General features: G+C 42.1%; 1 protein-coding gene and 2 pseudogenes across 1 annotated transcript in view; 2 read left to right on the plus strand and 1 right to left on the minus strand.

Annotated features, from left to right (window-relative positions):
* Positions 1-25790, minus strand: part of LOC114598594 (sterol O-acyltransferase 1-like) — a 53624-nt gene that overhangs the window by 4502 nt on the left and 23332 nt on the right. The window contains exons 6-12 of the mRNA XM_028732427.2: positions 22874-22981; positions 22001-22283; positions 21346-21424; positions 20707-20788; positions 19451-19496; positions 18199-18328; positions 6652-6749 (exon numbers count right to left, since the gene is read on the minus strand). Coding sequence (XP_028588260.2) covers positions 6652-6749; positions 18199-18328; positions 19451-19496; positions 20707-20788; positions 21346-21424; positions 22001-22283; positions 22874-22981 — 826 coding nt within the window. The remainder of the gene's footprint in view (positions 1-6651; positions 6750-18198; positions 18329-19450; positions 19497-20706; positions 20789-21345; positions 21425-22000; positions 22284-22873; positions 22982-25790) is intronic.
* On the plus strand, positions 23448-24269 carry LOC144327705 (NADH-ubiquinone oxidoreductase chain 4-like; annotated as a pseudogene).
* Positions 25106-25605, plus strand: LOC144327706 (NADH-ubiquinone oxidoreductase chain 5-like; annotated as a pseudogene).

Raw genomic sequence — 25790 nt, forward strand, 5'->3', positions numbered from 1 at the left:
ATATACCGTATTTTCGCTCTATAACACGCACCTGACCATAACACGCACATCGTTTTTAGAGGAGGAAAACAAGGGAAAAAACATTCTGAATGAAACAGTGGATGTATCATTTTTGTGCTTCATGCTGTGGCCACAGACATGTGATCTGATGGTGAATTTGGGGTGACCCAATGCAAAAATCCTGAGAATCCCTGTGGATCCATGCTTTGTAACCGCGTTTTTGCACCATTGCAGCCCCAGGCAACAGTGGGTGTGTGATTTTTGGGGGGCAGGCTGTAGCCATGGACATGCTATGTGCTCTGATGGTGAATTTGGGCTGACCCAATGCAAAGATCCTGAGGATCCATGTGGATCCATGTTTTGTAACCACGTTTTTGCACCATTGCAGCCCCAGGCAACAGTGGGTGCGTGATTTTGGGGGGGGGGGCAGGCTGTAGCCATGGAGATGCTATGTGATCTGATGGTGAATTTGGGGTGAACCAATGCAAAGATCCTGAGGATCCATGTGGATCCATGCTTTTTAACCACATTTTAAGTGGGGAGGGAAGGAAAAACACAGAATGGACAAGGAGCACGAGAGGGGTGTGCAGAAAAGCAGCTGGCTAAGAATGCAGGAGAGGGGTATAACGGGAGGGAGGAAAGGAAGGCAAAAGTTTTCCCTCACCTACCCACCCAAGCCAGCCAGCTCTCTCTCTCTCTCTCTCCCTCCCTCCTGCATGTTTTCAGCAGCACCGGAGCACAGAGACGACACTCTGCTTTCCCCTCTGCTTGCCTGGAGGGGAGGGGCTTTCCCTGCTCTTTGTTCCGTTTGAGCAAACACAGCAAGGAAACAGAGGTAGGTGGGCAGTAAGACCCTGAGGCAGAATGCAGGAAAGCAGCTGATTCCTCTTTTCAGGTTTACCTTCTCCGAGATGCGCGATTTGATTTTTGCCTGATTTTTTTTGCCATTTGGCTCCAGGGACCACACATTCGCTCAATAACACGCACAGACATTTCCCCTTCCTTTTTAGGAGAAAAAAATCTGCGTGTTATAGAGGGAAAAATACGGTACATTTAGTGTCCCCTTTAGATGTCTGATAAGCCTTTTCAAAGCACACCAATCGGCAGTACTGGGTTTAGATACATGTTGGCTCAGAACATTTGTAGCACATGTAATGTCTGGCCTTGACCACTGGCTTAAATACAACAGTGATCCTATTTTTGAGTGATACAACTCAGGCTGATCAAATTCATCATCACACACTGTCTTTGGGAAATCTGGTGTCATGGGAGTCTGAACTGGCTTGCAGTTTTCCATGCCAAACTGTTCTATCAAATGAAGAATTTTCTCTTTCTGGCTCAATAGAAAGCTTCCATCAGCTTCCTGCCTTACTTCTACTCCCAAGTAAACCTCTTTTCCAGTTGACATGTGAGCTTCTGGATTTCATCTGTGGAACTCCCTGCTACATTAAATCATTAACAAAGACTAAGAGCATTAGATATTTGTTGCCTGTCCCCTTGGTGTACAGGCATGGATCAGCCACACTCCTTTTAAAACCAAGTTTTACAAGGGCTTCATTTAAACACTGGTTCCAACACCTTCCACTTTGTTTGAGACCATAGACAGCCTTTTTCAAACACCAGACTGCACCATTCCCCTCTTCAAACCCAGCGGGTTGTCTCATTAACACTTCATGGTCTAAATTTGCATGCAGATATGCAGCATCAACATCAAAATGGTGCACTGCTAGTTGTCTTACAGCAGCAATGGAAAGCATTAAACGAAAAGTTTCACTCTTTACAGTGGGAGAAAACACTTCATCATAACTCTCCCCTTTAATCTGAGTGAACCCTCTGGCTACTAATCTGGCTTGAAAACGTGGTTCCCCAGATGCAAGGGTTTTCCTTTTATAAACCCTTCAGTCTTCTGTGGAAAAGGACCTATCACGTCACAATGGACAAGTTCTAAAACCTCTTTAGATACTCTGTCACTTTTAGAAGCCACAGGCTTCCTCTTAGATTTGGCCATTTTATATACATTGCAATCTAGGAAACAGTTACAGTTATTTACTCTTAGGTTCTTGCACACCTTTTGCATCTCTGAAAGCACACGGAAATTTGTGTGGCCCAGTTTCCAGTGCAGTTCATGTACACACCCCTTATGAACTGGCAAATTATCCTGAACCACCTGGGCTGCTTTAACAGGCTTGTCCTGCATTACATATAACCCATTTTCCATCTTTGCGTGGCCACATACCTGAGTTCCATTTATCAGAAAACCATCCTGCGTGAACTTAACACTATACCCTGCTTTAATCAAACAGCTTACAGACAGTAAGCGACTGACCAACTGTACACCCATCAACACTACCAGCTTTCACTAACCAACCAACCAACCCAACACCAAACGAACATTTCTCACTCTCTATATACAACTCGGTGCAGGCCGCTGACTCATGCTGACCCAGCTTTTTTAAGCATTAAAGAAACAGCGGCCAATTTTTAGCCGTGACAGAGCAATTGGCAATACAATCTCTGTGAACACCTGGTGTACTGTTGCAATGTATAACTGAAATTCCCCAAGAGCTCATTTGCAGGCATTAAATCCTAACCTCCTCCTTCCCAAACAGCCACCCGGAGAATAAGTCACTGGTGTCCCAGTATTTGTAGCTACACTAGGTCTCCAAGGCTCAGATCCAAAATGATCAGAGCTAAATCAAATGTGACATTTTCTCTACATGAACACTAATTCAATGGGGGGGGGGCAACCTGCAAACCACATTCAGAAAAGAGAAATATAGTTGAAGGTAGTTGAAATTCAGAGGCCTTTTCTATCACTGTCCTCTAAACTGCTCAAACTAATCATTAATGGTCCCAAGTGGAAGCAGCAGGAGGATCAGAACACACATTTGTATGATCCCTTGGAATTATTCATTTATTTAACAACATGCATATATATACTGCTTGACTACAAATAGAACCTCTGAGCATTATACATAAGGCATTAAAATTGCCAATAAAAGTTTAAAACATCAGATAAAATCAGCAGATAAGCTAAAACATATTAAGACACATTTCAATTTCTACATGTCTGGATAGGCAAAATGTTTTTAGCAGGTGCCAAAAGGAATATAGCAACACTTTATTGCGGACGTTTAAAGGTGCCAGTATAAAGGAAAATATAATGAAAATGATGTATAGATCGTTGTACAATGTTTGGATAAAATACAAAGATCTTTTAGAAAGGAAGACGCCCAGATGGCTTTCACCAATGGAGGCAAAGGCCCAGAAAAAGTTAAACATGGAAATCAAATGGTTGAGATACTCAGATTTATTACTGGAGGATAATGAAGGATACAAACTAAAACCATTTGATCAAGTTAAAGATAAGTTAAATTGGCTACACTACCTCCAGATTAATGAATTGTATAAACTAGATAAGAAAAATGGTTTTGCTTCTGAAAAATCCAAGTTGGAGACGGAGTTGCTGGAATCTAAAGTTAAAAATCTGTCTAAAATGCTGGAATACCTTCAATGTAAAATAGCAGAGATGCGAGAATAATATACGCGATAAGAATGTGACCAGCTACCAGGAGAGAGGGAAGTCAAGACTCGGCAGAGTCAAAGGGACTTTGTTGTTTAGTCGTTTAGTCGTGTCCGACTCTTCATGACCCCATGGACCAGAGCACGCCAGGCACTCCTGTCTTCCACTGCCTCCCGCAGTTCGGTCAAACTCATGCTGCTAGCTTCAATAGCACTATCCAACCATCTCATCCTCTGTCGTCCCCTTCTCCTTGTGCCCTCCATCTTTCCCAACATCAGGGTCTTTTCCAGGGAGTCTTCTCTTCTCATGAGGTGGCCAAAGTATTGGAGCCTCAGCTTCACGATCTGTCCTTCCAGTGAGCACTCAGGGCTGATTTCCTTCAGAATGGATAGGTTTGATCTTCTTGCAGTCCATGGGACTCTCAAGAGTCTCCTCCAGCACCATAATTCAAAAGCATCAATACTTCGGCGATCAGCCTTCTTTATGGTCCAGGTTTCACTTCCATACATCACTACTGGGAAAACCATAGCTTTTACTATACGGACCTTTGTTGGCAAGGTGATGTCTCTACTTTTTAAGATGCTGTCTAGGTTTGTCATTGCTTTTCTCCCAAGAAGCAGGTGTCTTTTAATTTCATGCTGCTGTCACCATCTGCAGTGATCATGGAGCCCAAGAAAGTAAAATCTCTCACTGCCTCCATTTCTTCCCCTTCTATTTGCCAGGAGGTGATGGGACCAGTGGCCATGATCTTCGTTTTTTTGATGCTGAGCTTCAGACCATATTTTGCGCTCTCCTCTTTTACCCTTATTAAAAGGTTCTTTAATTCCTCCTCATTTTCTGCCATCAAGGTTGTGTCATCTGCATATCTGAGGTTGTTGATATTTCTTCCGCCAATCTTAATTCCGGCTAGGGATTCATCCAGCCCAGCCTTTCGCATGATGAATTCTGCATATAAGTTAAATAAGCAGGGAGACAATATACAGCCCTGTCGTACTCCTTTCCTAATTTTGAACCAATCAGTTGTTCCATATTCAGTTCTAACTGTAGCTTCTTGTCCCACATAGAGATTTCTCAGGAGACAGATGAGGTGATCAGGAACTCCTATTTCTTTAATAACTTGTCATAGTTTGCTGTGGTCAACACAGTCAAAGGCTTTTGCATAGTCAATGGAGCAGAAGTAGATGTCTTTCTGGAACTCTCTAGCTTTCTCCATAATCTAGCGCATGTTTGCAATTTGGTCTCTGGTTCCTCTGCCTCTTCTAAATCCAGCTTGCACTTCTGGGAGTTCTCGGTCCACATACTGCTTGAGCCTTCCTTGTAGAATTTCAAGCATAACCTTGCTAGCGTGTGAAATGAGTGCAATTGTGCGGTAGTTGGACCATTATTTGGCACTGCCCTTCTTTGGGATTGGGATGTAGACTGATCTTCTCCAGTCCTCTGGCCACTGCTGAGTTTTCCAAACTTGCTGGCATATTGAGTGTAGCACCTTAACAGCATCATCTTTTAAAATTTTAAATACCGTATTTTTCGCCCTATAGGACACACCTTTTCCCCTCCAAAAATGAAGGGGAAATCTGGGTGTGTCCTATGGGGTGAATGCAGGCTTTTGCTGAAGCTTGGAGAGCTCTCCAGGCTTCAGGAAGACATCCGCAGCCTAGGCAGCCCTGCGGGAGTTCCCTCATGGCTGTCTAGGCTGCGGATAGCAGCCTGCTTCCCGGAGCGCCAGGAGCGCTGAAAGCAGAGCACCCGGCGCTTCGGGAACACATCCGCAGCCTAGGCAGCCCTGCAGGAGTTCCCTAGGCTGGGGATAGCAGCCTGCCGCCTGGCGCGAGGAGTGCCCTAAAGTTACTGTTGGAGTGGCATACAAAGGATGAGCAAGTTAAATCAGTAATGATAGACTGGGGAAGAGATGTAGGACATAACATAATCTTTGAGGATTGGGAAAGATTGTGGAAGAAAGGGGTTAAGTTCACTGCATGTATAATGTTAAAGGAGAATATAATGAAAATGATGTGTAGATGGTATTTGACCCCTGTTAAATTAGCAAAGATATATCATAATTGTGATAATTTATGTTGGAAATGTAAAGAAAAAGAAGGAACTTTTTATCACATGTGGTGGACCTGCCCCAAGGTGAAAGACTTCTGGGAAAAGATTTATAATGAATTGGAAAAAAATGTTGAAATATACATTTATAAAGAAACCAGAGGCCTTTCTTCTTGGAATAATAAATTATTTTTGTATGCCACAACTGCCACTCAAATTTTATTAGTGAAAAAGTGAAAACGCAAGAATTACCTACGATGGAAGAATGGCAGATGAGGAGTTTTAGCCGACCTAACTGGAAGAGTCCGTGACCAGACAGAGGAGGTGTATCAGGAAGAATGGACAAAATTTAATGATTATTTAGTTAAATATATAAAATTAAATTCATCAGAAATAGCTTGCAGATATTTAATTGGCTTAGGATTTCATGTAAGTTAAGTGATGAATCAATATGTTTAATTTTAAAACAATTAACAATGTTAATAAGTGTAATTTTAATAAGATTATGATCCATGTTTATTTGTTTATTTGTTTTGTTTATAATTTTGTGAAAATCAATAAAAATTTTATATAAAAAAATAAAATAAAGGCGCCAGTATATGCCAACACTAAAAGAAGGCTGCAGGTGAGTTCTGCTAAATAATTTATAGAGTGGACATACTTTTCTTCCATGACGCCATACCCAAAACTATTTACATTTGTTTAAAAGTCACAGCAAGGTTAAAATTCTATCCAAAAAGCCCAGTAACACAACACATAGCAACAAATGCTTTTGAATCAGGAATGTCAACAGAAAAAAAGGCACAGGTTCCCTTTTTCACCAGAGGTAAAGGAATGTATTAACAGGTTGTCCAGAAAACTGATGGTATCTGATCGGCCTCTCTAGGCAGGAGAAACCTCATCAATGGCAAAATCACACACACACACACACACACACACACACACACACCATTTCTATCAAATGGAGCGTTCCACGAACCAAGGTACACTCTAAAACTGATAGCAAATACTTCTTTGCGTGTTGTGTTTTGTGCATGTGTGAGTGAGAGAGAGAGATATCATGAGCCTTGCACATCAATTACCTTGTAGAACATTCTGTCAGCAAAGCGCAGCATCTCAGCAAAAGCATTCAGCCAGCAGTGAAAGAGTAAAAAAGATAAGATTACTGCCGACAATAAATCTGTGGAGCAATGAAGAAAACATGTATTTCAGGCTAATTTATTTCATTCATGTGGAGGGGGAAATGGCTTGCCCTCCCCCCTCTGTATTCCTCCCCAAGTTTCCATAAAGGCTCTAGAATAGCAAACACTTGAAATAGAAGCAATGAAAGTATTGATTGACCTTGTTTAGGACAATATCTGAGGATGTTTGCTCTTGGCCATTTGCTAATACAGTGTTGGGCAAAGGTTTGTTGATCTTATGCCACATATAAAGGTACCCCTGCCCGTACGGGCCAGTCTTGCCCGACTCTGGGGTTGCGTGCTCATCTCGCTTAAGAGGCCGGGAGCTGGCGCCGTCTGAAGACACTTCTGGGTCACGTGGCCAGCGTGACGAAGCTGCATCTGGCGAGCCAGCACCAGCGCCGCACACGGAAACGCCGTTTACCTTCCCGCTATAAAGCGGTACCTATTTATCTACTTGCACTTAGGGGTGCTTTCGAACTGCTAGGTTGGCAGGAGCTGGGACCGAACGACGGGAGCTCACCCGGCCGTGGGGATTCGAACCGCCGATCTTACGATCAGCAAGTCCTAGGCACTGAGGTTTTACCCACAGCGCCACCCGCGTATATGCCACATATACTGTACTGCAAAAGCTCTGTGAGGGGCAAATGGCAGCAAATAAGCTAGCAAGGATAAGAAATGGGCTTAGCAATAAAGATCATTAAAGATTGTTAATGTGTAAATGTAAAGCTATGTATTTTAGTTGCTTTGGTCATATTTGCTAAGGTATTAGTTAGCTTGAACCTTTATATACCATATTTTTCGCTCTATAAGACGCACCAGACCACAAAACGCACCTAGTTTTTGGAGGAGGAAAACAAGAAAAAATATATTCTGAATCTCAGAAGCCAGAACAGCAAGAGGGATTGCTGCGCAGTGAAAGCAGCAATCCCTCTTGCTGTTCTGGCTTCTGGGATAGCTGCGCAGCCTGCATTCGCTCCATAAGACGCACACACATTTCTCCTTACTTTTTAGGATGGAAAAAGTGAGTCTTATAGAGCAAAAAATACGGTATATAAATAGAAGACGTATAATGTTGTGCTTCTGTTTTCAGGCCAAGAACTGAGCAAGCAGACTTTCCCATCTCTCGGGGGGGGGGGGGGACTCCATGAGGAATTTAAAAGATAAAAAATGAGTTTACCAAAAACAAACAAGCAAACAAACACTGGAGCCTTTCTGCTAGGGATTATATGGTTAGAAATCCCAAAAAAGGATGGTTAAGTTGTTTATGTATGTAACTACAGCAGCTAGGATTCTTTGTGCTCAGAAATGGAAAGATAAATAAGTCCTTACTAAAGAGGAATGGATATCACTGGTCAACAACAAATTTGTTGTCTGCGTTTTTTCAGTTGATTTAGGACGAATCTGGTCCGGGTTGGCGCCATCGGTAATGGCGGACTCCCTCTGACTTGGAGGGACTAGCTCTGCGGGAATTGGGTCTGTTCCGCTACGGCGAAGCGGGGACCCTCTAAAAATCACAGGCGGGTGAAGCCTGTGAGCATGGCACCCTTTGCGCCCCCCCAACTCGTAAGGAAACCCGATCACGGGCTCCGGAGCGAAGCGGGGCGAGTGGCGCGGTGCTGTGAGTCGACTGCTTCTTCCGCGGAGCGAAGCCGCACAGCCGTTACCGGAGAGCGCTGACTTTTTCCTGTGACATTCGACCACAAAAGCAACTACCCGTGAGTAGGATAAATTGAAAAATTGAAGCAAAAAAAGGCTTAATTCGGCACTGAAGCGGGGAGGCATAAACAGGAAGTCCGCCTTCCGTTTCTTGTAAATAGACTAAAGCAAAGAAGCTGCAAGCTAAAGCTTTGGAAGTTGACTGGGAAGGACTAAAATTCCAACATTAAAATAAGTGAACTCCTCCCTTGGTTGCAGGAGAAGAGGGGGGAGAAGTTTGAACTATATTTGCCTGCAAGAGAGAGGGAAGGAAATTAAAATCTACTGCTCAAAACCTGGGAACGGGCTGCAAACGGACAATAAGACTGCCGCACTGTGAAACGCACTGTTTGTGAATAGAGTACTTTTTGACAGCTAGCTCTGCAAGGGAGATACATTGTTTTTGGCTGTCTCCTCCTGATCTTAGAAGTAACTGGAAAGTAATTGAAATTGAAATCGTCTTTTACCTTATGAAATGGGGGCTTAAAAAAAGTGCTACTTTGTAATGTAACTAGTACTGACTGTTACTGTGTCCCCCTAGAGGAAGTCTTTGAAATTGTTACAACAATTGGGCCAGGGGAATTTTCCACTTCAAAACAAATTGTGGCCGTGGGATTGACCTTGGTTTCCAGCTAAAGTGTTATGGCAGATGGAAAAGAAAAAGTAGAGTTGCTTCAAGACAAAACAACGAGGTCTGGGAAATCTTGGCAGCGAAGGGCATCAGCATCTGGCCCTTCTGCACCATCAGCGGCTGTATCTGTACAATCTGAGTCAAAAGGTATGGCAACTGAAGATGTTTTAGCACTTGCATTAGGTAAGATAAATGAATCGCTGGAAAAGTTAAGTAAACAAGTGGTTGAAGCATCAACTAAAATTGATCAAAACACTATAAGCATTAATAATTTGGGACAGAAGGTGAATACTAATACAGAAACTATTGAGAAATTGCTACAGGAATCTACTTTGACCCGACAGACAGCTGAAGAAGCTAAGGAAAAAGGAGCTGCTGTAGAGGAGAAGATACCACCTATACACAGGCAACTTGAGGACCACAGGTTGATGCTATCTATGATCGAATTGAAGGAGAAACAAACAAACTTGAGGATCAGGGCTGTGCCTAAACTAGAGAAGGATAGTCTGACTGACTTTCTTATGCAGGAATTTGCAGACTTTTGGGATTTAGATTTGGAGAAGGAAGAATTTAAGATAGTGAGTGCCTTCAGGCTTGGAAGAGGGGGGAAGAACAGGGTGAGAGACTGTTTGATTACCCTCTGAACAAAAGAGGAGAGAGACAAGATTTTGAGTCTGCACTTTCAGAAGACCTTGGAAATACATCAGTCAAGAGTGGAGATATTTAAAGACATCCCGAAACATCTTTTGGACCTTAGGTCCAACTACGGAGATTTGGTTGCCCTGTTGAGAAGTAACAGAATTATTTTTAGGTGGGAATTTCCCCAAGGCCTATCTTTTAGCTTCAAAGGAAGAAAGATAAAAATATGATCAGTGGACGACAAAGAAAGATTTTTGAAAGATCACGGAGAAGATCTGCAGAAAGAATCTGGAGAAGAGCCAAGAGCATTGGACAGAGAACTGACAGACAGAGGACCAAAACAAAAAGCATTGGACAAAGGACTACTAAAAAGAGGAATACTAGACATAGCAACATTACCCTTTGGATTGGACTGCTCAGAGAAAGTGACAATAACACCACCGACAGAACAAGAACAAACACTTGGTGCAGTTGGAGGAAAAGCAGAGTAACTACATCATGGCTCTACAACTATTAAGCTGGAATACTAATGGTCTTAACTCCCCTCAAAAAAGGAAAAGAGTCTTTCATTTATTAAAAAAGGAACAATTGGACTTGATTTGTTTACAGGAAACACATGTGATAAGGCTACATAGAAAAGTAAGGTAAAGGTAAAGGTACCCCTGCCCATACGGGCCAGTCTTGACAGACTCTAGGGTTGTGCGCCCATCTCACTCAAGAGGCCGGGGGCCAGCGCTGTCCGAAGACACTTCCGGGTCACGTGGCCAGCGTGACATCGCTGCTCTGGCGAGCCAGCGCAGCACACGGAAACGCCGTTTACCTTCCCGCTAGTAAGCGGTCCCTATTTATCTACTTGCACCCGGGGGTGCTTTCGAACTGCTAGGTTGGCAGGCGCTGGGACTGAACAACGGGAGCGCACCCCGCTGCGGGGATTCGAACCGCCAACCTTTCGATCAGCAAGCCCTAGGCGCTGAGGCTTTTACCCACAGCGCCACCCGCGTCCCACATAGAAAAGTATTGATTAACAAAAGATTGGGTCAAGAGTTTATCTCATCGGACAAAGTTAAAAAAAGAGGAGTAGAGATCTATGCAAAGGAGAGCTTATCACCGAAATTTATATTTAAAGATGACCAAGGAAGATTTGTGGCAATTGAAATTCAAATACAATGAGAGAAATTCTTGATAGTAGGAGTTTATGCACCAAATGAGGAAAAGTAAGATTTTTTTAAAAAGTTGCATGAGACCCTGATGGACTATTTGGATTACAATGTGATTATGATGGGGGATATGAATGGAGTGGTATCCACAAATATGGACAAGGCACAGAGACTAAGGACGGCAGACTACCGAAAACCTTTTTCGAGATGACTGACAATTTGGATTTAGTTGACATCTGGAGAACAAAGAACCCTTTGGGAAGAGAGGGAACTTTCTTCTCTGAAGCCAAAATGACATGGACAAGAATTGACCAAATATGGGTAACTAGAGTACTGGCTCCAACGACAAGAAAAGTGGAAATTTGCCCAAAAACCTGCTCCGACCATAATGCTGTGAAGATGGAGATGAAACTAACACCAATTGGCTCTTTCAGATGGAGGATGAATGACACCTTGTTTAGGGATGAAGAAGTGACTAAGAAGGCCCAAAAAACCTTGAGAGATTATTTCGAGATAAATATGAATACTACTGTTGAAAAAAGAGTAATCTGGGACACAAGTAAAGCGGTTATGAGAGGGTTTCTGATACAACAGAATGCAATAAAGAAGAGAACCCAAAATGAGAAGAAAGATAAAATTTTGGAGAAAATAAAGGAAAGTGAGAAGAAATTGAGAGCAAAACCAAAGTCGCAAGAGATCTTGAGAGAAATAAAGTTACATCAAGTACAATATATGAAAATGATGAATCAGGAAATAGAATGGAAAATTAAACAGATGAGACAAAAGACATTTGAGTCGGCTAATAAATGTGGGAAATTGCTGGCCTGGCAAATGAAAAAAAGACAAAAACTTAACACTATTACAAATTTAGAAGTGGAAGGAAAGAATATACAGAACCCAGTGGAGATTAGAAATTGTTTCCAGAGGTACTTTAAACAATTATATACACAAGGGCCACAGAAAGAAATTGATATAGATCGATTTTTGAAAATAAATGGATTACAAAAAATCTCTCAAGAAAATAAACTAATGTTGAATTATAAAATAACTGAACAGGAGGTAGAAGGTGCCATTCAGAGTATGCAATTAGGTAAATCTCCAGGACCGGATGGACTGACTTCTAGATATTACAGATCTTTGAAAGAATGGTTAATACAACCTTTAAAGGAAGTCTGTAATGAAATACTGGAAGGGAAAAGGGCACCAGAGTCGTGGAAGGAAGCGTACATCACACTTATACCGAAAACAGAGACTGAAAAGACGCAGTTCAAGAACTACCGCCCCATATCACTCCTTAATGTGGATTATAAAATTTTTGCAGACATTTTGGCTAAAAGATTAAAAAAAGTACTAGTGGAAGAGATTCATAAAGATCAAGCAGGCTTTCTCCTGGGTAGACACTTGTCTGATAATAATAATTACAAGTGAATATTAATACCAAGGCAGTTCTGATATTTGTGGACACGGAGAAAGCTTTTGACAATATTTCCTGGAGTTTTATGAAGAAGAACCTACAGGGGATGGGGGTTGGTCAAGGTTTCGGAAATGGTATAAGTGCAATATATTCTGAACAAAAGGCCAAACCAATTGTTAATAATGTGGTGACGGAGGAATTTAAGATAGAGAAAGGGACACAACAAGGTTGCCCAATTTCCCCATTGCTTTTTATATCGGTCCTGGAGGTCCTTTTAAATATGATTAGAAGGGGCCAATTGGTCAAGGGCATACAAGTCAGAGCTAAACAGTACAAATTGAGAGCATTTGCAGATGACTTAGTACTGACATTACAGGAGCCAGAATCTAGTACTAAAAGAATATTGGAACTGATTCAAGAATTTGGTCAGGTCGCAGGATTTAAGTTGAATAAATTAAAAACCAAGGTTTTAGAGAAAAATCTAACAGAGATTGAGAGAGAGAGGTTTCAGAAGGAGACAGGTTTAACATTGGTTAAGAAAGTGAAATACCTGGGGGTTAATATGACAGCCAAAAATGTGAATTTATTTAAAGATAACTATGAAAAATGCTGGACGGAAGTGAAAAAAGATTTAGAAATATGGTCAAATTTGAAGCTTTCACTGCTAGGCCGTATCGCTGTGATAAAAATGAATGTATTGCCAAGAATGTTGTTTTTGTTTCAAACACTGCAAATTTTGGATAAAATGGACTGTTTCAAGAAGTGGCAGAGAGATATTTCTAGATTTGTCTGGCAGGGCAAGAAGCCTAGAATAAAATTTAAAATACTAACGGATGCAAAAGAAAGAGGTGGATTTGCCCTGCCAGACCTCAAACTTTACTATGAATCAGCCGCATTTTGCTGGCTGAGAGAATGGCTGCTTCTTGAAAACACAGACATTTTGGACATAGAAGGTTTTAATAATGTATTTGGGTGGCATGCATATCTGTGGTATGATAAGGTCAAAGCGCATAAAGCATTTAAAAACCATATTGTCAGGAAAGCATTGTTTAATGTCTGGACAAGATATAAGGATTTACTTGAAAATAAAACCCCAAGGTGGTTGTCACCGATGGAAGCGAAGGCTCAGAAAAAGCTCAACATGGAGGCCAAATGGCCGAAATATTGGGAAATCTTGGAACAAGAGGGAGATAAATTGAAATTGCAGAGCTTTGAAAAACTAAAAAATAAAGTGTGAGATTGGCTTCATTATTATCAAATAATGGAGGCATACAATTCGGACAAGAAAATTGGCTTTCAGGTGGAAAAATCAAAATTGGAAACAGAACTGTTAGATCCTAAAGTTAAGAATTTGTCAAGAATGTATAACTTGCTGTTGAAATGGAATACTCAAGATGAAACAGTGAAATCTGCAATGATTAAATGGGCACAAGATGCTGGACATAACATTATGATGGTTGACTGGGAACAGTTATGGACCACAGGTATGAAGTTTACGGCATGTAATGCCTTAAGAGAGAATATTATGAAAATGATATACAGGTGGCACATGACACCAGTCAAACTTGCAAAAATCTATCATTTGCCCAATAATAAATGTTGGAAATGTAAAGAAACTGAAGGTACATTCTTTCACCTTTGGTGGACGTGCCCAAGGATTAAGGCTTTCTGGGAGATGATCTATAATGAAATGAAAAAGGTATTTAAATATACCTTCTTGAAGAAACCAGAGGCCTTTCTCCTGGGCATCGTGGGCCAATTGGTGCCAAAGAAGGATAGAACTTTCTTTATGTATGCCACGACAGCAGCAAGAATACTTATCGCAAAGTATTGGAAGACACAAGAACTACCCACCTTGGAAGAATTGCAGATGAAGGTGATAGACTATATGGAACTGGCGGAAATGACTGGCAGAATCCGAGATCAGGGAGAAGAGTCGGTGGAGGAAGATTGGAAGAAATTTACAGGCTATTTACAGAAACATTGTAAAATTAATGAATGTTAGAATGATGTTGGAATGAAGTTAAGTGGTTTTAGCAGCAAGGTTACAAAGGTGTATGTAAAAATGGATTGCTAATAGATGTGAATCTAAAGTTATAATATATCAAGACAAAGGTTTAAGATAAAAACAAAGAGGGAAAGGATTTGCTGAATTAACTAATTGAACTGGAATGCAAAAAAGGGAGGTGTGAGGAGGTCAGGGAAACAAGTAAATGAAAGACAAGATATGGAAAGACTGATTTGTTTTTAATTGTTCTTTATTTTTCTGCTTTTTGTATTTTCTTTTTTCTTATCTCTTTTTTATTATTGTAATTTTGTTTGAAACTTTAATAAATATCATTTTAAAAAAAATAGGACGAATCTGATGCGCTGAATCCAAAAATCACATTGGTTTTGCTCAATCAGGTCAAGTTTTTGAGCTATGGCCACATGTCGTTTTTTTACGTTTTTGTTCACATGTATGCTTGTGTGGAGCATTTTAGAAGAAGTTGGTGGGGGTAAAATGCCATGTCGAATAATTGTTTTGATTGGAAATGATTATTTTAATGACAAGAAGTATTCAGGTCCGATAGTTCTGGGTGATTATGTCGAAAGGGATCAGTTTGAAGTCATAAAACCTCGAAATCTTCCATAAATTGGTGCGGCAAAGCTTAAAGTTGGGGGATCAAAACTAAGTTAATCGTGATCTTCAATCAGCACATCGTCCTGTAGCTCATTGTGATGAAATTCCAGTGCCTATCTTCGGAGAACTTCCTGACATTAGTGACGAAGATGCCTCCAGTGTTGAAGGACATGAAGAAGAAGTGGTTCTTGAAGATGATGCTCCACATCCATTTTCCCAAAAGGAGTTGAATGATCTAGTTCGCGACCTCAGCTTGTCAAAGGACTCTGCCGAACTGTTGGCATCCAGATTGAAGGAAAAAAACCTCCTCTCTGACAGTGCTCGCATCAGCTTCTTCCGCAACAGGCATCAAGAGTACCTCCGTTTTTTCTCGGAAGAGAAGGACTTGGTGTACTGTACAGATATTGCGCAGCTTCTGCTCAAGCTTGGAGTGCCACAGTACGAACCCAAAGATTGGAGACTGTTCATTGACAGCAGCAAGCGATCACTGAAATGTGTTCTGCTACACAACGGCAACCAGTTTGCCTCTATACCCCTGGCTCACTCGAGTACACTGAATGAGAACTATGAAGCAGTGAAGTATGTGCTGGAGAAAATTGGTTATGATCAGCATAAGTAGTTTATTTGTGTTGACCTGAAGATGGTGAACTTTTTGTTGGGACAACAGTCTGGCTTCACCAAGTACCCATGTTTTCTGTGCATGTGGGATAGTAGGGACCGTGCTCAGCATTACACGAAGAAGGACTGGCCTGTGCGGGAGGAATTGGTGCCTTGCAAAGAAAGGAACATTATCAACGACCCTCTGGTGGACAGAGACAGAATACTCTTCCCACCGCTGCACATCAAGCTCGGCTTAATCAAGCAGTTCACCAAGGCTCTGGACAAGGATGGTGACTGCTTCACTTACTTGTGCCAGGCTTTTCCAGGATTGACCATGGAGAAGTTGAAAGCTGGCATCTTTGACGGTCCTCAGATCCGTCAGCTCATCAGAGATCCAGAGTTCGGAAACTCAATGAACAAAGTGGAACTGGAAGCGTGGAAGGCATTTGTTCTGGTAGTGAAGAACTTTCTTGGCAACAATAAGGCCAGAAACTACGCAGAACTTGTCAACAACATGCTGACTGCTTTCAGAAACCTGGGCTGCAACATGAGCGTCAAGATGCACTACCTATTTTCACATATGGACCAGTTTCCTGAGAACCTGGGTTCAATGAGTGACGAGCAGGGGGAGAGATTCCATCAGGACATGAAAGAGATGGAGACCAGGTATCAGGGTCGCTGGGATGCAGTCATGATGGCTGACTACTGTTGGACTCTGAAGAGAGACCTCCCTGCCGCTGAGCATTCCAGGAGTTCCAAGAAATGGAAGTTCAAGCCCTGAAGTTTGAAAAATGGTGAAGCAACATGCACTTTACGTGTATTTACCTTTATCAATGCCCACCATTCAGTTTACAGTAAACCTGACCTGATGGAGAGAAACGGATGCCATTTCCTGATTCAACAGTGCAAAAATACCCTAAATCAGTCTAGACAACATTCAAAAAGTAAAAAATTGTTGCCCAGTATAATGTAATGGGCCTATGTAGAATTAGCAAAGCTAACAGCTATAATAAGAGAATTTAATGATGATTACTTTTTTGAAGAATGGAAGCCCTTTTTGGATTTTTTGAAGAAACACTACAACATGAAGAACCCACAACTAGGTTTTCAGCTAAGAGCAACAGAAAAAATTAGAGACTATTGTGTTATGATTATGATAAATGAGTGACAATAGGCTGCAGCAAAGGGGGGGGGGATAAGGAAAACACCACAGAAAATGGGTTGAGAAGTCAGGAACAGAAAAGAGACCCCTTTTAAAAAATGCATTGGAATGCTATGTGTAAAATGTTCAGAAATTTAATAAAAGTATTATTTTAAAAATTGTTAATGTTTTAGATAATTCTGTTGCTTTAGTCATACTTGGTAAAGTATTAGTTAGCTTGAACCTTTATATACCTGCATATATAAATAGAAGGTATATAAAGTCCTTTACCAATATCAGACTATATAGACTAGAACCAAGGATAAAGAATCTGCTGTTTGAGTTAAAGATTTACTTTTGTGTCATCTGTTTATTGTTTGACTTGGCTGTTCTAGTCTGAGGTTAGTCTGTTGTACTAAGTGATGACTTGTAAGGGGGTCTTGACCAGAGCATGGAGGTAACATGACCAGAGCATGAGGATGTCATGTCATCGCTAATGCATAATGGACAACGTAGAACTCGTTATATATTTAGCATGATGTAAACTGTATGTGAAAGAATATAAAAGTGTCTTGAAACCAGTACAGTACAGGATCAGTACAGTACCCACCATTTTAGGGGACTGTCCTTGACTGCAGTAAAGTTAATAAACGGGTACTGTCTTGCTGGAATCCTTGGTTGAATTTCTTATTTAATGGGACGAACCTGGGGAGTGATTTTGGCCCCTCGCTTGACAATGACCATGTAAATAACTGATTACCCTCCCATTAGGAACCATTGTCTGTTTTTTGACTGGCATCTAAAACAGACCATGATGGAGCCAGGCACTCTTCCCTGGGGACCGCATTCTACAAGCAGGGAGCCACCACTGAAAGGGTCCCTTTCCATGTTCCACCCTCCACTCCTCCTTATGCAGTGACCAGGCTGGTTCACCAGCAGAGAGGAAGCCCTTCTGGTGTTGGGGTCCTGAGCCGCATGAGGATTTATAGGTCAAAACCAGCACTTTGAACTGAGTCCAGAAACTAACAACTGCTTGCATCCCCAACACAAGACTAAAAAGCAGAGTTGGATGAAGCAGGATCGCACCTTCTCCAGTCTACCAGGACTGCTGTTATTAAGGAACATACTGCAAAAGCTGTTCAGAGAGAAGAGCAGTAGCTCAGTGGGAGTGAAGGCATGCAAAAGGTCAATCTGCAGCATCTCCAGGTAGAGCCAGGAAATGTTCCTTGTCTGGAAACCCTGGAGATCCACTCCTGGTCAGTGTGGATGACCCTGAGCTAGATGGGCCAGTGGTCTGATCGGTGTAAGGCAACTTCCCATGTTCTCTCTCAGAACAGTGAGATTCACGCTCAGCCTAAGCTATTGCCCCAGTAACAGGTTTTCATGAACCCTACAAGTCAGGGAACCACAAAGCTAAGATCACATATCCAACAGACCATACACTGCCAGTTGTTGCCTATATCACCACTGTATCTGATTATTTATTTGTTGCTTAGAAATATTCCAGAATTAAAAGGGGCCAGGGTGATACGCAAAAGCACTCACTTGGAAGCATGGTGTGCAAGATGCAAAGGACCAGCCCTCGTACATTAAAGTGCTCTCCGCCATATTTCCGAAATGCAGGATAGGTGTATATTTCACTTAAATAGTGCACATAGAAGAGTGACGCAAGGGCCTAGAGAGGAGTAAAAACAAAAGCCCCTGATTATAAAAGTAGCACAGGAGGAATCCGTAAGAGAGAAAGCTGATCCCAGTTACCAATATGCACAGATCTAAGCTGAGTAAAGATCATACATTTAACGCACATGACATTCCCCAAAGAATCCTTAGACATGCACTTTAACCTCCCCCCCCCCCGAGCTCTAATTCCCAGCACCCTTAATAAACTGCAGTTCCCAAGATTCTTTGTGGGAGGAGCCAGGTGCTTTGAATGTCTGGTGTGTATGCAGCCGTAGGCAACAGCTGACCAAAGGTTTCAGTGCTACTACGATAGTCCGTGCGTCTTTCAGATAAACGGCATTCCACGTGGGCTCCACCATGTGCAGAATTACCATGCCAGCAGTTGGGAGGCCTGGGTAGGTGCGCTGCTGGCATGTGTATATGTGGAGGGGCCCAGGTGGAACACCTGCTTTACCGACAGCAGCTGCCGTGGTAGCGGTTTCATTGTCCTGCAAGGAGCAGGTCCCATGAGCAGAGACTGATTAACAGACTATCTTTTTATCCAAGATTGTCCTTTGAACTTTTAGGATATGTGACACTGCACGGCTAGCCCAGCCCAGGGAAGGACTACGTCTCCATTTGAGAAATACGACCGTGCTTGAAATTAGCTGATCTGCTCCACTCGGCAAAATAAAAATACACTATACTGATTGCTGCACTGTTCATAATTTCCTAAACTCTGGAAAATGTTTACAGATGATAAGAGGACTAGCACACAGGCATCGGTTATAAGTCGGTTTAGGAAGGCTTGTCATTTAGTACTATTGTATCCTGAGACGTGAAACTGTTTTATTTATCTTACAATGGGAAGGTGTGTTTGTCATTAGTTTAGGGGTAATTATTCATTCAGTGATCCAAATCTAAGGGAATAGGATGCAATTCCAGGTGAACAGGCATGGAAGCTTCAGAAAGCATTGTGTCTATTTTTTTAATGCCAAAATAAAAATAACTAATACAGGCTTGTGCAGTCCGGTAGACTAGTACATATTTTTATGAACCAGTAACTCTTATCAGCTTTCAAGGCTGTATAATTATCTGCAGAAACACAGAAATCCCCAAAGGAATAGAAATATCTAACCTGTGCAAACATGGTAGCTACATAGCTCCATCTTATTGTAGGATTTCTGAAAAGAAAAGGAAATCACAGTCATTACACCTAAATCAAGACAAGAGCTTGCTTGGCATCAACTGAAACCTAATTTGTGAGAATTTTACAAACAACTGCTAGACAGCAAATCACTTTGAGTTACTTTCCATAATAAAAGCAACTAATAAGTGCAAAAGAAAGAATAATAGCAGAGCTGATGTAGTCTGCAGTAAACACAGTCCAATTTCTATTCCAGAACAGCAAATATTTAAAGTAAGAAAGTCTGTTTGCTAGTTATGGCTTTGCTCAAATGGCATGTTTTACTAAATGTGCAGCTGCACTATTATTTTTTTTAACAGTTCATTATTTTGCATAAAGAAGGAGAGGAGTAGTTGAGGGCAATAGGATACAGACTGCAGAATGTGGAATACCATGAAAAATAGAAAGACAACGCTGTATAACACAGCAACTTATACAAAGGAACTCTAGAACCTTATATATAAAAAACCCCATCAAAACCCATGAAGTGTAGAATATCTTAAAGCCAAAATGGTCAGACTCAGCACTTGTTACTGGAACCAGAAACAAAAAGCTCTGATGTATGTGCTCAAAAGAGATATGCATTGAACCAATGCATTTTGGATCCTACTAGGCCTGCTCCGGGAAAATTCAGAGAAACAAATGGTTGTCTTCAACTAACCTTTACTCAGAGAAGACCCACTGAAATTCAGGACCATGAGTTAAGTTTGAGACCCAGCAGTGGGTAGGGTCAGAGGCAAAAGTGGGTAGTGCAATAGATAGAGAGGCTCAGAGGCCAGTGGTGTAGCGTGGGTTGCCTGGGGCCGTGCGGAGAGGTTGGGTGGGAGGGAGGGAAACACATTCAACTGCCTAATACTATCCGCATCGCCCAGGAGACATAAGAAGAGTCGTTCTATGGTCTGGAGAAATCACTCTGGTTCGCATGGAGAAGCTGTTTTCAATGGACCCCAGCGACAGAATGTGCAGTTATATTGAGGCTGCCCCGAGTGCTAAACTTTTGCATCCATAACAATTTTGCGCTCAGGGCAACTGTGCCTGTGACCCCACCATGCCATGCCACTGCAGAGGACTGCACCTGCCCCCTGGGCCTGAGGTCCCCAACCTGTGTGTTATGCCCTCCGTTATGAAGCATGCATCCAGTCCAACCTCACCATCACAATGGCTATAAGAATTGCCAAGTCACAATGGAGCAACTACATTGACATTACCGGGGATAGGCATCTCTGTAAATAAGGGTGGGAGCAAAGAGGAAATACAGGTACTGGGAAACTTTAGGAACTTGGACGGTGTCTGAAAAAGCAGAAGGGAGAGAGTCGTTTAGTACCAGATAATGCCACACACTAAAAAATAAATCCACAGGGTTCCATCCTATTTTCTATGGGTCTCAAACTGTTCATTAATGCTTGAGTTTAGCAGTAATACATTTATACAATTTCTCAGTCCAATGAGATGGTTTGTATGCCATTCTTATTCTACTTCCCCCCCCTCAATGATTAAGGTAAGTCTGTGACAAGTCCCTTACCTCTAGTCCACCCCAGGTTTAACGCCCTCCCACCCCAAATAACCCCCCTATTGTCAGAGCACTTTCCCCTGTTCCACTAAACCCAGGATTCTCTTATATCCTTTGCAAGATGTGTACTCCTATTCCAATAAGCATTAGAAGACTGACAAGCTGCATGGTATTGGTAATCTTGCAAAACATGGGGAGGCCCATACACACATTCTTCTGAACTAGAACAGGTCTTTGAATTGTCTCCATGTCACAGAACCCAACCCTCAGAACAGGAAGAAGGGAGGGTGCCTTCATCCCCACAGCTGTACAATTATTGTAGGAAACAGTCACTCACTTGTCTTCTGTGGCGTAAAGGAAAGTATTCGAGAAGTATTCTCCCTAATGAAAGAGTAGCCTTTCATCAGCAGGCGCACCTAAAGGAGTGGAGTAACAGATAAAATGTATTTGACATCTTGCAATTAAGTGAGAGATGGTCCAGAAGGATACCATGGTCAATAGCATCAAAAGCTCCTCTGCCCCTCTTTTGATGAAGGTGAGACCAAAGCAGATTCAGTCTCAAGCCAGGTCTGCACCCAGAATGCAAGAGGTCGAGAGGATCAGTATCCTCCAAGAATGCTTCCAGTTGTACTGGCATTGCTCTCTCCTTCATCGTGCTCAAAAAGAGGGTGTTTGCAGCAAGTTATTAGTGGTTTAAACCATCAGCGTATCTGAAAACAGAAGTACCTACTAGACCTTAAGAATTATGGTGCGTTTCTTTTTGCATCTGACCATTTCTAACACCCTTAGGTTCAATCTCTTGGAAAAAATGAAAACTTGTCACCATTAATATTACCCCAAGTCAGTCAGAAGCAAAAGTAGAATGTGTACACATAATTACAGGTTAGCTAAGGACTCAAATCCTGGCATAAAGCAGCATTTTGCTAATTCAAGCTTTGTGAAATGACCTTGAGCTACATCCAGAAGAAACTAGCTCTCCACATGAAACTCACCTGCTCAAGTATCACTATGAAAGCAGAGGCTGGTGGTAAATTGTAGGCGACGGCTATGTAAGCTGGTCCCACTCCAAGCCCAAATATCTGGAAGATCATGAGGAGACCCCCAAAGAAAGCGGAGCGGATTGTCTTGTGGGAGGAACCATGGTAGCCCTGGGCCCACAGCAGGAAGAGCCCATAGGGCACAGTCAGGGTGGACAGGAACATGTAAAGCCAAGTGGAAGCAACGACAGAGGATTTGCCAAAAACGTAGACCAGGAGATCAAACTTCACCACCAACCTTCAAAAGAGATTAAAAAACACAGAAAGTTAAAATCATATACTTGGGTTAAAATATATATTCCATCAGGTTAAATCAGTAACAGCTAAGGAATTCTACAATGAAAGTTGAGGTAATTTTAATCTGTTTTAGTATTCTAAGTTTTGCATGTTTTAGAGTATGGTTGTGATTTTTTTTTAATGCTTTTATTGTTTTATCATTTCATAAACCGCTTTGAGGTTCCTTTTAGAATCAAGCAGTGTATAAATCTTATGAAACAAATACTGAACTTAAGTATACACCCTAAGGTTTTATACTGCACAGAACACTCTAAAGCAAGAAAGCAAACACAGATACAGACAGAGATACAGACTGATACAACCCCTACAGAGATCCAGGACCCCTTGGATAAGCACACGCATGTGGGAAAGCTTGTAGTTATTGTGGCATAGCCTGCAGCCTTTCAGTTAGTACTGGGAGGGCTCCACATCTTCCAAGAATTTGCATGCAGATACATTTTCATTGGTTCAGGTATGAAATGACTCAAGTCCAACACTAAAACAAAACAGAAGCAAACAAACCTCCAGCTGATCCCTTCAATATTTTCCTACCTTCCTTCATCAATGGAGTCTACTATGAGGGTGCAGAGAATGATCATGATGAAGAAAGCAATGAACACATGATGTATGGTCCGGATGTCTTTCATTTCAAATAGCTCACTGAGGAAAATAATTATAAGAAGTACATTAGAACATTTCAGGGGGTGGGGACAAACTCCAGGACTTCCAGTGATTAAACTTAAGAGCTGAAAGCAACAGGAATATGGTCAGAAGATTCGGAGGATATGGCCATGGCTTCCCTGGGCCATTTGCGTTTTCCCCTTCAAATGTAACATGCAATCACTCTTTCTCAGTGCAATTTCTCTGCATATGTTCTGCAAAATTCATCTGTCAACAAATATAAGACCTTCACCACTTTTTAGAGGGGGTAGTATGGGAAGAAGTGCCGCTGTACAAGAGAAAGAGATTCCCGAACTGTTTCCAACCAGCAGGCAGTGGCGGAGCTTCATGCACCGGGGGGCGGAGAGCAGGTGGGGGCGTAGCTGGAGTGTGTCCTGGGGGGCGTGGCACGCATCCCAGGGGTGTGACGCGCTGCCCACAGGGGCGTGGTGCATGTCCTGGGGGCATGGCACACCGTTTGTGGGGGCGCAGCCACGATGGCACCCCACTGGGATCGCTCTGCCTTTTAGTCAAATTACCCGTATATGGTTTACATCTTTGACTTCCAAAAGCCCACGTAGAGGCCCCAATCGCTGGTTCTATAGTATTAGCCACAATTTTATTAAAATTAGGAGGATACGGCCTGATTCGTATTTCATCCATATTAAACCCCTACCCACCTACCCTCATATTCCCGATCATAATTTTAGCCCTATGAGGTATTGTAATAACTAGCTCAATCTGCCTACGACAAGCAGACCTGAAGGCTCTCATCGCCTACTCATCCCTAAGTCATATGGGCCTAGTAACCTCTGCTATTATTATACAAACACCATGAGGCTTGACCAGAGCCATAACCCTAATAATTGCAGATGGCCTAACTTCCTCAGCCCTCTTTGCTCTAGCAAACACTAATTATGTGTGCGCACACACCCAAACTTTACTTCTTGTACAAGGCCTGCAACTTGCCTTCCCATTAATATCAACTTGATGATTATTCATTAACTTAACCAATACAGCCATGCCCCCCTCAACCAACCTACTTGGTGAGTTATGAATTATTACTGCCCTATTTAACTGATCATCCTCCACCATCGTCATCACCGGGGTTGAAACCCTCATTACTGCCACTTATTCCCCATACATATTCTGAATAACCCAACGAGGAGCCATTTCAAATCAATTTCGCCTTCTCCCTCCCACCCATGCTCGAGAACATCTTATCCTTATCCTACATTTGCTACCCCTAGGACTTCTAATTCTAAAACCCACCCTAATTTCAGGATAAAAAAAGGTAAAGGGACCCCTGACCATTAGGTCCAGTCATGACCGACTCTGGGGTTGCGTCGCTCATCTCGCTTTATTGGCCGAGGGAGCCGGCGTACAGCTTCTGGGTCATGTGGCCAGCATGACTAAGCCGCTTCTGGCAAACCAGAGCAGCACACGGAAATGCCTTTTACCTTCCCGCCGGAGCGGTACCTATTTATCTGCTTGCACTTGATGTACTTTCGAACTGCTAGGTTGGCAGGAGCTGGGACCGAGCAACGGGAGCTCACCCCGTCACGGGGATTCGAACCGCCGACCTTCTGATCGGCAAGCCCTAGGCTCTGTGGTTTAACCCACAGCACCACCCGTGTCCCAAATTTCAGGATTATTCACTTGTAAATATAGTTTACCAAAAACACTAGACTGTGACTGAGATAGAAGGTTCTACCTTCTTGTTTACCAAGAGCTGTATAAACAATTAGAGCTGCCAACTCAAATAACTAAGGATGAAATCCTTAGACCTCTTACTTCTTTAGGAAAGTAGTAATCCATTGGTTTTAGTTACCAAAAATCTTGGTGCAACTCCAAGTAAAAGTAAAAATGCACGACCTCCTCCTACACTCAACCATGCTAACAGTCCTATTTATCCTAACACACTCTGTTCTCACAAATATAAACCCAGTTCCTTTCATAATAGGATGAGGCATGCTTTACGCAAAAACCACTGTACAATTGGCATTCAAAGTCAGCCTAATCCCCCTAGCTATTTTCATAAACTATGGCACAGAAGCCTCAACAACCAATTTTACATGAACTAACATTGCCGATAGAGATATTAATATTAACCTTGTCTTACACATGTACCCCCTCACATTTATCCCAATTAGTTTATTTGTTACATGATCTATCCTTGAATTCACTAACTGATATATATCACCAGACCCCCACATGTCCTGATTCTTCAAATACCTCTTAGTATTTTTACTAGCCATATCAATGCTTGTCACAGCCAATAATATATTTCAACTTTCCGTTGGCTGAGAAAGTGTGGGAATTATGATTTGCCCGCCCTGATGCTAATACAGCAGCCCTTTAGGCTATTATCGTCAACCACGTAGGAGATATTGGACTTATATTAGCCCTCGCCTGACTTGCAACACACCTAGCAACTTGAAATATTCAAGAAATAACCATTCAAACGAAAAACTATTGGCCTAAACCAACCTCAACTCGCCTTCCTTCACATCTCAACCCATGCCTTCTTCAAGGCTATACTATTCTTAAGCTCCGGCACAATTATTCACAACTTAAATAATGAACAAGACATCCGAAAAATAGAGGGGCATACAAAAATTTGATTCCCTCCCTGTCTTTCTTTTTTCCTTTCCTTCTCCTCCTGCGATGAGGCTGCATTTTAATATTTTAATGTTTCAATATTTTAATGTTGTATTTTTAAGTTGTGTTTAAGTGTGTTTTTAAGTTGTAATCATTCAACTTGTTTTTATTATTGCTTGTAAGCCGCTCTGAGCCCGGCCTTGGCTGG

This window comes from Podarcis muralis, chromosome 5 (genome assembly GCF_964188315.1).
Source record: "Podarcis muralis chromosome 5, rPodMur119.hap1.1, whole genome shotgun sequence".
Lineage (NCBI taxonomy): Eukaryota > Metazoa > Chordata > Lepidosauria > Squamata > Lacertidae > Podarcis > Podarcis muralis.